Source organism: Muscardinus avellanarius (assembly GCF_963383645.1).
Source record: "Muscardinus avellanarius genome assembly, chromosome: 12".
Classification (NCBI taxonomy): domain Eukaryota; kingdom Metazoa; phylum Chordata; class Mammalia; order Rodentia; family Gliridae; genus Muscardinus; species Muscardinus avellanarius.
This window is the reverse complement of record NC_137798.1, coordinates 103377470-103390435: the sequence shown is the minus strand read 5'-3', so window position 1 is coordinate 103390435 and position 12966 is coordinate 103377470. Positions and strand designations below refer to the sequence as shown.

Here is a 12966-nt window from a genome sequence, read left to right as displayed (position 1 = left end):
GCAGCTGCCCAGCAAGTGAGACGAGACACCTACCACATGACCCAGCCACTCCACTCTGAGGTGTCCACCCACGAGAAATGAAAGAAAGACATCTGCGTGAAGACGTGAACACACATGGCCATACAGCTCTTCTGATAAGAGCCCCAAATGGGGGGACCCAGGAGCCCACTACTAGGTGACTGGAAAACTGATGTGAGCATATTTATACGGCGGAATATTACTCAACAATGAAAATGCTGAGCTACCGAGATGCACGGCCTGGGTGGATCTCAAAATCTTTAGGCTTAGGGGAAGAAAACAGACCTTCAGCCCCAAGCAGACGTAGCTTCACTTACAAACACTAAACAAAACAACCCTAGCGCGTGCAAACTAATCTATAATGATAGGCACAGATCAGTGATTGCCTGGGGATGGGGGTGGAGGGAGGGATGTTTACCAAGCGCACCAGGAAACGTTCGCAGCTGATGGGAATGGTGGTTACATTGATTGTGGTGGTGGTTTTCACAGTGTACACATATGTCAAAACTCATCAAATTACACACCATAAATATGAGTGGTTTACTGTTAATCAATTATGCCTCAATAAAGCTATTAACACACACACACACACGCACACACACACACACACACGCACACACACGCAGTAAAAATAGTGCCTTTTAACGACTTCTTCCGTAGAATTCACCAGGACACAGTCATCTCACCTTGCAGGCTACAAGCATGGCTGGATGATGCCGTCCAGCGCTGGGCCGGCTCGGCCCCTTCCCTGAGAGAGGAAGGAGCCAGACAGAGGAGACACAGAGCCCGGCTACGGGGCAGCCTTGCGCCCGAGCCTCCCACACTAAATTCCCAGGGACGTGGGGGCTGACCAGAGTCTACAGACCACTTGTCCAGCCTCCGTTTTCCTGCACAAGGACTAAAACTCAGATTCACTAATTTGCTCCCCGGGCCCTTGCTCCCCAGCACCCCAACAGTGCCCTGGACCGAGCCTCCCCAGCCCTGGGCAGGCGGTCATCAGATTATGTTTCCATCTTGTCTTCACAACAGCTTTGCAGAGAATGGGGCCCAGAGCGGCCGGCCAAAATAACAACCGAGCATCCCCCTAAACTATGGTGCTTATCTGGAGCCACAGAGAACTGCATTGGCTACCCTTGGGTGGCAGTTAAGCTCTGAGCGGGCATGAGGCCGGCTGAGCCCAGCCCAAAGCCCTGGGGAAGACTTGGTAGGCTCCAGAGCCGGGCTCCACTCTGCCCCCCAGGGGCGCTGGTTTGGCCACAGAGAGCTTGGTAATGAAGGGTCCAAGGTGGGGCAGATATCCAGATGGCCCCAAGGCCCCCCAGGTATGGGGGGACCAGGCTAGGAGAGAGTCGAATCCAGGACTGGGCCCAGGAGGGGCGCCCCAAAGCCCAAGCCCCTCAAGACTGTTTCCAGGTCTCAGGAGAAGAGACAGCTCTGGAAGCGGGTCCCAAGGAGCTCCGTGAGAGGGGAGTCTCACTCGGCACCCGTGGGGCCCGTGCGAGCACGGCAGAGAAGAGTCGGCACAGGTCAGTGGAGACACGGAGATTTATTTAGGGAAGAAAAGAATACGCACTCAAGGGAAAACGTGGGCCACAAGAGAAAGAGAGAAGAGGGAGGGAGGGAGGGAGGGAGGGAGGGAGGCGCGCGCGATTGGGGGTTTCTGGCTCCTCTCTTAAGCGGCACTTGGTGGGGGTGGGCACAGCAGGGCTGGGGCGACGTCAGGCTGCTGATCTCAAGACGGTTGGTGATGGTCTGATGATTTTCAGGAGCCATGAGCTGATGTGGCTTTCATTATCTGCTAAATAGATAATGCTGAAAGTCCCCTAAATTATAGGCTTCTCAAAATACCATCTCCCTCTTCCCTTCAATTATTTATTGGTGAGATAATTAACAGTGCACCAAGTAGATTCACAGATTTTCCAGAAATTTGGGAGTGACAGACCTGAGACTGGCTCGGAGAGTAGCCGACCTGGAAAAGCACATAAAACTTCAAATTAGAATTGTATTTCCTTGTCCTGCCTTATGTCTCCTTTTTACCTGTTTTTAAATTCTCTTCTGAGCCGGGCGTGTTGGCTCATGCTTGTAATCTCAGCATTCGGGAGGCTGAGACAAGAGGACCGCGGTTCTCGGACAGCCTCAGCTACTTAGTGAGGCCCTCTGCAACTCAGTGAGACACTGTTTCAAAATAAAGAATAAAAAATAGGGCTGGGGGTGGAGCTCAGAGGTAGAATGCCCCTGGGTCCATCCCTAGTACTGCAAAATAAATAAATAAATAAATACAAATCTTCTGAGCTGGGCACACGCCTATAATCCCAGGATTTGGTAGGCTGAGACAAGAGGATTGCAGGTTCGAAGACAGCTTCAGCAAGTAGTGAAATGCCCATCAACCTAGCAAGACCCTGTTTTCAAATAAGAAATGAAATAAAATCAGGCTGGGAGGGTAGCTCAAAGGTAGAATGCCCCCAAGTTCATAACACACACACACACACACACACACACACACACACACACACGGCTGGGAGTATAGCTCAGAGATGGAATACTTCTGGGTTCAATGTCTAATACCAAAATAAGTCAAAAGAGAAAGTGCCTACCCCCGGAGCCTGGGCAGATGGGCGCAGGGTCTCCCCCGTACCTCTGGCCGCAAAAGCCCTAGGACAGCATGTGAGGCTCCTGGGTCTTGGTTGTGGCCCTGCGGGAGCCGGCCCCACCTGGAGGTGATAGGAGACCTCCTCCACTACTTTACCTCCCAGACCTTTCTCAGGCCGGGTCTGCGCGTGGACACGGGAGGCTACTGTCTGTGCGGAAGACACGTCGACCTCAGTTCCGTGGAGCTGTTTCCCTAGCGCCCGGGCCTCAGTGCTCCTAGGCCTCGGTGCCGGCCAGCGTGTCCAGGACTGCTGGACACACCACAGTGCACCAGGGGCTCCGGTGGATGTTCCATGAACTCTTCTCTTTGACCCCTGCTGTGTGTGTGTGTGTGTGTGTGTGTGTGTGTGTGTGTACACGCGCAGGTACCCCAGAGAGAGCCCACCACCCTGGTTGGAGGGGCGCTAGCACAAAGCCCCAAGGGGAAGAGAGGAGCGTGGTGTAGGAAGTACTGTCACCCCGGCCGGGTGCTGGTGGCTGCGCTCTTGGTCCTCCAGGCCGGGTGGGGCTTTTCCTGCCTCCCGCCCAGGACGCCCCTGTCCCCAGCACGACTTTGAGGCTCCCCGAGGCCACTGTTCCATGAACTCACAGCGAGATCTCTTGCAGCCACGTGGACTGCCAGAACACAGAGCAATCGGTAGAAATAATTTTCCTGCCCAGCGGAGTGAGGAAAATTGGCGGCCGCCTCTGCGGCCCTTCTGCAGTGAGGGCAGCCTGCTCATTGTCCTGCGGCCGAGGCCACAGCTCGACCCTGCGAGCAGCCCTGGCTGGCTCAGAGGGGTGCACTCAGTGCGGGGGCTTCCGGGTCACCTGACCCCAGATCCAAGACCGAAACCTCTCCCGGACAGGGCCTGTCTTGCTCTCAGCCGGTGCCCTGCTACAGTGAACAGCCAGGGGAGAAGGCTCACAGGAGGGCCGGGCTGAGCTGAGAGGACGGCGTGGGCAGGCAGGACCCGAGCTGAGGTCTCCAGTCTGGCCAGGCACTGTGTGGTTATCTGAGGGGACTTAGAGGGCACCCGCACCTTGACCAGCTGTCCTGGGTGGGAGCCAGAAGGGAAGGGGACTCGGGCATCCCTGTGAGGGACTACTGTCTGGTGGGGAGAAACGCGGTTAGAGCCCCGAGAAGATGAGACAGCAAAGCCAGGCGATCCTAGTGCTTGGGAGGCTGAGACAGGAGGATCGCAGGTTTGAGGCTAGCAACAGCAATTTAGCGAGATCCTGTTTCCAAATAAAAGTGAATAAATCAAAAGAGCTGGGGGAGGGGATAGCTAAGAAGTAGAACACCCCTGAGTTCAATCCAAAGAGAAGGAAGAGGAGGAGGAAGAGGAAGAAGAGGAGGAGGAAGAGGAGTAGCAGAAGCAAAACCAGGTATTCCCTTAAGGCCAGGACACGGGGTCTGGGCAGAGGTGGAGACCTGCAGACCCTGCTGTGGTCCCACCCCTGCCATCCCAGGGGCCCAGGATTGCACAAACCTCGTGTGTGTGTGTGTGTGTGTGTGTGTGTGTGTGTGTGTGTGTGTGTCACTGGGGATGGAACCCAGGGGCATTCTACCTCTGAGGGACACTATTTATTCTTTATTTTGAAACAGGGTCTCACTGAGTTGCAAAGGGCCCCACTAAGTATCTGAGGCTGTCCCTGAACCCCGATCCTCCTGTCTCGGCCTCCCGAATGCTGGGATTACAAGTGTGCCCACCACAGTGTCGCCTCCTGCTTACACAGGAGTAAGTGCACCCGGGGCTGGGTGGGTGCGCCTGCCACTGAACCGGTGTGGGCGGGCGGGTCGTGCGGGAGTGGCAGGAGGGCCAGAGGCCTGTGGAGAGCATTTGTCACATTGGACCCTGAGTGCCTGACTAGGGTCACGAGGCACTAGGGAGCCACTGCAGGATCTGGAGCAGGAGAGGGGTAGGATAAGAAAGGTATTGAGAACAGGCCCAACAATAAACTTAAGGACAGTTCCAGGGGCAAGGATAAAAGGAGATTATAGGGGCTACTTTTGTCCATCACCCACCTGAGGGAGTCAGCCCAGTGTCCCTGCGCTCCCGCTGCACCGGCCGCCAAGGCCCTCAGGCCGCACCCAGGACCCCCACCATCACTGGAGTGGGAGATGTGGACCACTCAACCAGATGGCCCAGGGTGTTCAAGTCCCCGCTCAGCCCCTGCCTGCCAAGTGGCCCTTTGGAAGGCACTTTGCTTCTCTGCGCCTCAGTTTGGCCATGTGCAAAAGGGGGGCTTGGGCCTCGTCTCTACTGGCCGGCCACAGGACAAACGGCCGCAGGCAGGGCCCACTGGGATGGGGCAGCAGGAGGGCAGCGCCGCAGGAGGGAAGGGCTCTCCTGGGACCTGAAGAGCCTGCCCCCATTGGTGATGGAAAACCCAGCTCTCAGAGCAGAGACCAGCCCACCTGGGTTCAAGGCCAGCCTCAGCGACTTAGTGAGACCCCGTTTCCAAATAAAAAATGACCAGGGATGGGGCTGTAACCTGGGCGTAGAATGCCCCTGGGTTCAATCGCCAGTACCGACCAAAAAGGCAAATTTCCTGATGTATGTCCCAGCACGAAAAGTAGAAACGGAGGTGTTGATGGGCCACATCTTATGACCAGCCGTGTATTTAGAAATGACACGGACACGTGGAACACAGGCCCTGAAGGAGGGCAGGCCTGCACTGCGAGTGCGGGAGGCTGAGACGGGGTATCGCGGCCGGAGGCCCTCTGCCACTCTGCCACTCAGTGAGACCTGTTTCAAAATGAAGACTACAATATAGGGCCGGGGGTGTGGCTCGGGGGTCGAAGGCCCCTGGGTTCCAGCCCCCGACCTGCAAAAAAAAAAAAAAAGTAAGCTGCCCGCGGCCAGGGCCCAGGCTGGGGTTCCTGGGGCTCGGTGGGTGCTAAGCCAGCCGCGCTCGCTCCCCCGGGCCTCCTCCGCCCTGCGCTGCCCCGCGAGGGCCGCCATGCGCGGCCGGCGCCCACGTGCGCGGCGGGCGGGGCGCGGCTGCGCGGCGGCGGGCGGCGGGCGGCGGGCGGGAGCCGCGGGCCTGGGGCGCCGGGGCCATGTGGACGGGCGGCCGGCGGCCGGGCCGCCTGCGCCGGGCGGTGAGTGGGGCGCGGCGGGCGGGGGCCGGGGCCGGGGACGCGGGGGGGGGGCGCTTCCGCTTCCTGCGCCCCGCCCCCAGGCCGGGCGCCGCGTGGGCGGCTGGGGGGGGGCGCGGACCCCGCGGGCCGAGCAGGCCGGGCCGGCCGCCACCCGGGAGGCCGGGGCGAGGTCCTCCGTCCGTGCCCCCGGGCCTCCATCCCGGGCCGCGGGCCCCCCCGGGCAGCTCCGCCCGCATCTGCACCTGCGCCGCGGGGCGGGGCGCGGCGAGGCCCCGCAGCCCCCATTGCAGCGCTCACTCCCGTCGGCGTCACGGGAACGCGAGCACAGCCGCGGACGTGCCGCCTTGTATCTCTGGGTGCCCGCGCCTGCGCTCCACGCGGGGTCGGAGCCCCAGCCTTTGGCACCTGCCGCCTGGAGCCTCGCCTGCACGCGGGGCCCTCGGCGCCCAGGGCGGGGGCAGACATGCGCCCGGGTCTGTCGGGATGCGCGTGGACCCTGCACGACCTGTGGCGCAGGGTCCGGCCCACAGTGGCTGCCACGCATTGAGCGCGTACTGTGTGCCCGGCCACATTTGAAGTGGTGTACCCCCGTGCCCGCGGGCACTTCCACGTTGAAGAGTTAATGAATGGATGAGTGAGTGGATGCGAGGGAGTGATGGCAGTCCACGAATCCATGGCTTTCTGGAGACCAAAGAATCCCCCAGAGCCCAGGCCCAGGGACCGAGGAGCGGAGCCACGATGGGGCAGAAGCTGTCTGGAAGGTCAAGGCCCACAGGGGAGGGCCGGGGAGGCCCACCAGAGGCTCAGTCTTGCTGGAGCGTGGAGGCCAAGGGCAGGCCACCGGGTGGGGAGAGGCGGCTCCTACTGTCAGAGGAGGTAAAGATCGGTCTGTCCCAGAGCCACCCCGAGGCTTGCTGTGCCCGTCTAGGGTGGCACCTGGGGCTCCCTCTCCCGCCCCAGTGCAGGTCACTAGCCTGGCAGAGAGGTCGTCCCATCTGGGATGTGTTCCTTCCCCTGCAAGTCTTCACGGTCTGGTAGGGCACTGGTCAGAGCCTGGGAAGGCAGAGCAGGCCCCAGGGCTGACTGGGCTGGGGAGGCCCAGCAGAGGCGCCCTGTTGTTTCAGCTGGGAAGGAACTGAGGAAGTAGTGAACGGAGGGGATAAACGGGTGGCTTCTGCGCTGGCTCCGCGCTGCGCCGTGCGGTCACTTGGTGAGCGAGGCTCAGAAGTGGCCTGGCCCCGGCAGGCCAAGAGGCTGGGGAAAGTCCTGCGGCCTCCGTGGGCTTCCCAGTCTGGGGGCGGCCAGTGGCCAGCACACTGCAGTCATTGGTTCAAACAGCAGGCCCTGAACCAAGTTGGGGTGCAGATGGGTCAGACCTGACCCTGCCTGAGAAGCAGCCAGTCGTGCTGCGGGGGGTGCATGCTGGGATTGCGGGACATGGGAGGGCTGGCCAAGGACAGGCCCAGGGGAGGAGGGGAGGGAGGCTGGAGACTGGATGGATGGATGGCCTGGTGGATGTGAGTGGCAACACAGACCAAGACGGGTGGGAGGGTGAAGAGCGATGTAGACACAGCTGGATGGGCACAAGGGTGGAGGGAGGATGGACCTCTGATGCGTATGGCATGACTTGCAGATGAACCGATGGAAGGACCTAGGAGTGGTGGGGGGTTGCATGGTGCCAGTGGGTGGGCGGATGGGTGGAAGAGGAGCACGTAGCAGGGAGGAGGAATATGGGAATGGGAGAGTGGATGGGCGTACCCGTGGATACGTGAAGGAATGCGTGCTGCGGTAGGAGGCAGATGCTTGCATGAATGTCAGTAAGATAATGGAAAGAGGGACAGATGAGAGGGCATAAGGATGAAAGGTACATGGATGAGCGTAGGTGGAGATGGGTACAGTGTGGATGGGCGCACAGCTGGAGACAGGGCAGTGAACGGATGGACGGAGAACAGGAAGGGGTGGATGCAGAGGTGCAAGTGAGGCACAGATACTAGTAAGAGGTATGGAGGAGACACGGAACAGGCGTGGGTGAATGGATGCAGGTAACAAGTGGGCGGGTACAAGTAATGGGAATGGCTCGATACACTAATAGGAACTGGCAGTAGGTATGGATTACTAGTAATAGGTAGACACTAGTATTGGTGCTAGTAATAGGTATGGATGGATGGATACCATAACAGAAATGGATAGATAAATGGATACAAGTAACAGGACTGGATGGAAACATAGATACAAAAGGAAAGGGGATAGACGGATACAAGTATCAGGTTAGAAGGATACATGCAACAGGAATGCCCCTGGCTTCCATCCCAGACCCCCCCCCCCACACACACACACAAGGACTAGACGGATACAAGTAACAGAAATGGATGGATACGTAGACACAAATAACAGGAATGGATCGATACTACTAGTAATAGGTACTAGTAATAGGTAGATACCAGTATTGGTACTAGTAACCGATATGGATGCTAGTAGTAGATATGGATGGATACTGTAACAGAAATGGATGGGTAAATGGATATAAGTAAAGGAGAGGATGGACACAGAGATAAAAAAAGGAAAGAAAATAGATGGATACAGTAACCAGAATGGGTGGCTACATGGATCAGCTGGGTGGACACAGAAAAGAGAAGGCCTGGGGGAGAGGAGCACGGCCAGCATGCTGCCTGTGAATGGGCAGGGAAGCAGGTGAATGGCTCGGGCCCAAGGCTGCTTGGTTGGATGGGCGAGCTCCAGCCCTCTGCGCTCTGCACCCCAAGGTCCATCTGGCTCACAGAGAGGCTCCTGGTGATGCCGCAGTGCTGGGAAGGGGCCTCAGCTACTTGGTCCCACTGTGTGTTGGGAGGGAACACCCACTCATTTTTGGCTTATTTTTTAAGGGGTTCTTTTTTTCTTTTTCCTTTTTGGAACCGGGGATCGAACCCAGAGTGCCACACCTGCAGAGCAGGCGCTTTGCCACTGAGCTACATCCTGGCCCCAGCCCCACTCATACTAACGGTGATTCTGGGGAAGATTTGCTCAGGGAACCATGAGACAAGCAGCCAGCCTGGAGTCTCACAGAGGCGTCCTCACCAGGGAGACTCCTGGAAGGTCTGGACGGCCTGTGCATGCATCCTTAGAAGTCAGGGCAGAGGCACAGTGACACAAACCATGTGTGCAGATGCTGGGGACTGAGGAAGCTTAGCAAGAAGTCCCAGCTGCCCTCGAGGGGTTGCAGGCCAGCTGGGAGATGTCCAGAGGCAGTGGGCAGGTGGTTAAGAGGACAAGGTGAGCTGGGCATGCTGGTGCACACACTCTCAATAACTAGGGAAACTGAGGCAGGAGGATCGCAGGTTCGAGGCCAGTCTTGGCATCTTAGTGAGACCCTGTTTCAAAATAACAATAAAGGAGACTGGAGCCGGGCGTGGTGGCGCACGCTTGTCATCCCCGCGCTTGGGAGGCAGAGACAGGAGGATCGCGCAGGTTCGAAGCCAGCCACGCACGCTGGCTTAGGAGACCCTGTTTCCAAAATAAAAATGTAAAAATAGGTCTGGGAGTGTAGCCCGGAGGTAGAAGGGCTTCCAGGAACCCCAGTACCACCAAAAATAAAAATAAAAAATAAAAAAAAAGGAGACTGGAGGTTTAGCTTATAGGTAGAACATCCCTGGGTTCAATCCCGAACACCAAACAAACAAACAAACAAAAGGCCAGAACACCAGGGTGCAACTTCTCAGACCCTAAGTATCCTCTTCTGTAAGAGGGGTATGGTAGTGATTTCTGAGCTGGGATGAGGAGGAGAGTGTCCATGCAGGGCCCTGCTGGCAGGTGGGAACCATGTATGTTTCCCAATGACCCCTCAGAGACCAAGTTCTTCCTCATGCAGCCAGGAGGCCAGGAGGATAGTTGTAAAACGAGGCAAGGTTGTGCAGCGGGGCACACCCACCCTGCAGGCTCTCACCTCCGCCCGGGGCCCAGCAGCAGCAGCAGCAGCAGCAGCAGCAGCAGCAGCAGCAGCAGTCTCCTGTTGACCCTCTGCTTTCTGCCCAGGGGGATCCCCATGCCTTTCTGTTATGATTCCCTTTCACAGCTGAGGATACTGAGGGTCTGCGGAGTCTCACCCCGGGCTCACTGCTAGAAGTCTGGGGGCCACTTTGGTCTAAGTACTCGACCCTCAGGTGCCCCCATCCGAGGCCTGCTGTAACAACCCCTAAGTTCCCTGGCCCCCGGGAAACTGCCCCTTTTAGCATTCAGAGTGTCTGCTGCTCGCAGCACTGGGGGGAGCTCAGGAAGTGGGGCTGCTGGGCCTGGAGCCAGAAAGCGCCTTTCAGGAGAGGAGCCCGGGCTGCTGAGAAGCAGTGAGCAGACACAGTCCCCCGCGACAGCCCCCCGAGAGTCCTGCAGTGCCTCGGCCAGCACGACTGTGAGCTCACAGGTTGCCAATGACAATGGAAACTTGTCAATACTTGTACTTGTATCCCGAAACTCTGGGAAAGGCTCAGAGGAGGAGCTGACCTAGCCTCAAACACTCCTGGACTGCATAGGCTAGTGCAGACATTGCTAATGAGCCCTGACGCCCTACTAGGTCCCAAGCCCTGTTCTCATGCCACTTCCCGTGGGCTGGGTACCGCCGTGTCCCCACTAGACAGACGAGGTGGTGCGTGGCTTGCCCCAGGGCCAGTTGGAATAGTGGACAGGGGATCTGAAATCGGATCTGTCAGCCCTTAGGAGTCCCACTGGTGATGGGAGGGGGCTACATGGGTGCTGCTGGGGAGGGTTTGTCCAGGTATAGAGGACAGCAGCAGTGGGTGGACACCATAGCCCTCCCAAGAGCCTGGGGCCTTGGCATGTTCTCATCAGGTACCCAGTCCAGAGTAGGCCCACGCTGGGCTGTGGATGCCTGTGAACTGATAGCCCAAGCCTGTCATCCATCCATCCATCCATCCATCCATCCAGCTGTTTATTGAGCACCTACAATGTGTTGGGCTGTATGCAGAGAGCCAGGAGGCGGTGGTGCGCATGTTCTAGTGGGGACACCAATCCTGAACAGGTGACTGCCGGCCATGTGTTATGAGCGGGGAGGAGCTGTGAGGGCTGTGGCCTGGACCCTCACCTCATCTCGGAGAGAGGGGGCAGGCTGTTGAGCTGGACCCTGAAGGAGGAGGGAGCGAGCAGGAGTGTGTTTCTGAAGGAACAGCCTGTGCTGAGGCCAAGGCCCCAGGAGTTCCTCACAGTCAGACTGGATGCAAGTCCCTGGGGCAAGAGGAGCAGCGGGTGCTGGGCAGCAGAGCAGAGCCTGGCCTCTGTCCCGGCCTTGTGGGCTGTATCACGTGTGCTGTGCATTGTCTGGTTCTCTGGTCTGTGGTCTCCAAAGGCTGTGCTAGCCATGTGTGTGCTGGGCAGAGCTGGACCAGCCATCAGGTTCCTGGGGGGGGGGGGGCTGCAGGTGCTGAGGTGTGAGGAGGAGACCAGCAAGGCGATGGATGGAAGGAGTGGTCAGGCCTGGGGGAGGCTGAATTGCTGCAGCCCGGGGCCTGCCCGTATGGGGTGGCGGTGCCACCAGAGAGTTCTGCCAACATTTGGTCGGGATACAGAGGAAGGCCTCCCAGGTGCGGGGTGCTAAGCAGAAGGCAGGGCCACAGGTGCGCAGCCAGGAGTGGGCAGTGCCGACGAGGGCCTGGCCGTGGTCCAGGCCATGCCAGAGGCCAGTGCCAGGGACGGCAGTGGCAGCTGCCAGCTGGCCAGAGGCCTAGGGCCACCACCCTCAAGCCAGCCTGCTTTTGCCTCCCGCAGCCTTGGAAGGGACTCAGCCTGGGGCCCTGGCTTCCGGTGAGATGCTGGGGCAGACGTGTCTTCCTTCCGAGGCCTGGCTCTGGCCTCGGTCTGGTCCGTCTCCCTCACCCCACCGCACCCTGCTGCTGGCCCTCGCCTCTGCCCTGGGCATCACTGAAGAATTGCTCATAGCGGGGAGCTGTGGACACAGGAAATTACCAGGCCTAACAGGTGGGGCTGGTCTCCCTCTAGTTAAAGGACCACAGGCAAGTGCTGCTAGGAACGGTGGTGATTCAGTGTCATCATTAGGGATCCGATTTCCTTTAGTCTTTCTGCACCTTGTGTGGCTCTGCTACAAGTTTGCCTCGTGGTGCAGTACGGCTGCTGTACCTCCAGCCACACTTTCACTTTCCAGAGAAGAAGCCAGATGATGGTGAGAGCAAGGGCACAACCCTCTGGTCCCCAACGTGCGCGCGCGTGCACGCACACACACACACACACACATACACCCCACTGGGACTGAACCCAGAGGCCCCCCTCCACTGAGCTACATCCTTACGCCCTTTTGATGTTTTATTTTATGACAGGGTCTGCGTTGCCCAGTCTGGCCCCCAACTTGCAATCCTCCCGCCTCAGCCTCCCAGTGGCTGGGCCGACAGGCATGCGCCACCGCCCCGGCTCAGCTCCCAGATCCCTTTTAAAGATCTCCTTAGTCGACATGCCCCACAACTCCTGTTCCTAGCTCCTAAAGCATGCCCTGGCTGCAGAGGAGCCCGGGAAGTGTAGTCTTTCAGCTGGGTGCCTGCTCTTCCAGATCGCACCCTCAGCATGCTGGAAAGCCAGGGGTCTCACCACACCCTCTCTGTTTGCCAGCTCCCTGGTTCTCATTGCAGCCCCTCTGAGGCGCTGTGCCAGGCTGCCGGGTGGCATCCGGCATCTGTACCCTGCCTGCCCTCTGTGCCAGGCACCCCGAGGGAAGTGGCCAGGTGCCGCCGGCCCTCGCAAAGCTCACTGCCTGCCTCCCCAGGCCGAGAGGAGGACGTGACCTTCTCCTCTCTAGCACTAAGCCCTGAAGCTCGGCTCCCTTTTGGTGACAATTGATTTGGGGGAGGTGGCCACCAGGCCACGTGCTCTGGGGATCGAAGGGCAGGCAGGCATTTGGCTGCTCAGCTAGGACAGGAGGCCTGAGTCCGAGGGGCTTAGGGACCCCAGCCCCACGGAGGGGAGCAGAGGGGGTTGTCATGACCTTGGACCGACTGAGGAGGATGCTCTCAGGGGACGGCTCCCTGGCACGGGGCCCTGATCCCAGCAGACCCAGGGGAGACAGCCAGGGCTCCCTTGGGGTGTCCCAGGCAGAGGCCCCCACCAAGCAAGCACAGGCAGAGGAGCTTAGAAGCCGCAAGCTGAGCCCCAGCCTGGGCCGCCGGCAGGAGGCATGGGCGGCGCCCGGCCTGCTGCCC

General features: G+C 58.9%; 1 protein-coding gene across 3 annotated transcripts in view; it reads left to right on the top strand.

The window, feature by feature from the left end:
* Positions 1-5713: 5713 nt before the first annotated feature.
* BEGAIN (brain enriched guanylate kinase associated) overlaps positions 5714-12966 on the top strand; it is a gene marked incomplete at both ends in the record, with an annotated part of 34614 nt that continues 27361 nt past the window's right edge. For all 3 annotated transcript variants that reach the window (XM_080706999.1, XM_080706998.1, XM_080706997.1), the window contains one exon: positions 5714-5755. In XM_080706999.1, the coding sequence (XP_080563125.1) occupies positions 5714-5755 (42 nt within the window). The remainder of the gene's footprint in view (positions 5756-12966) is intronic.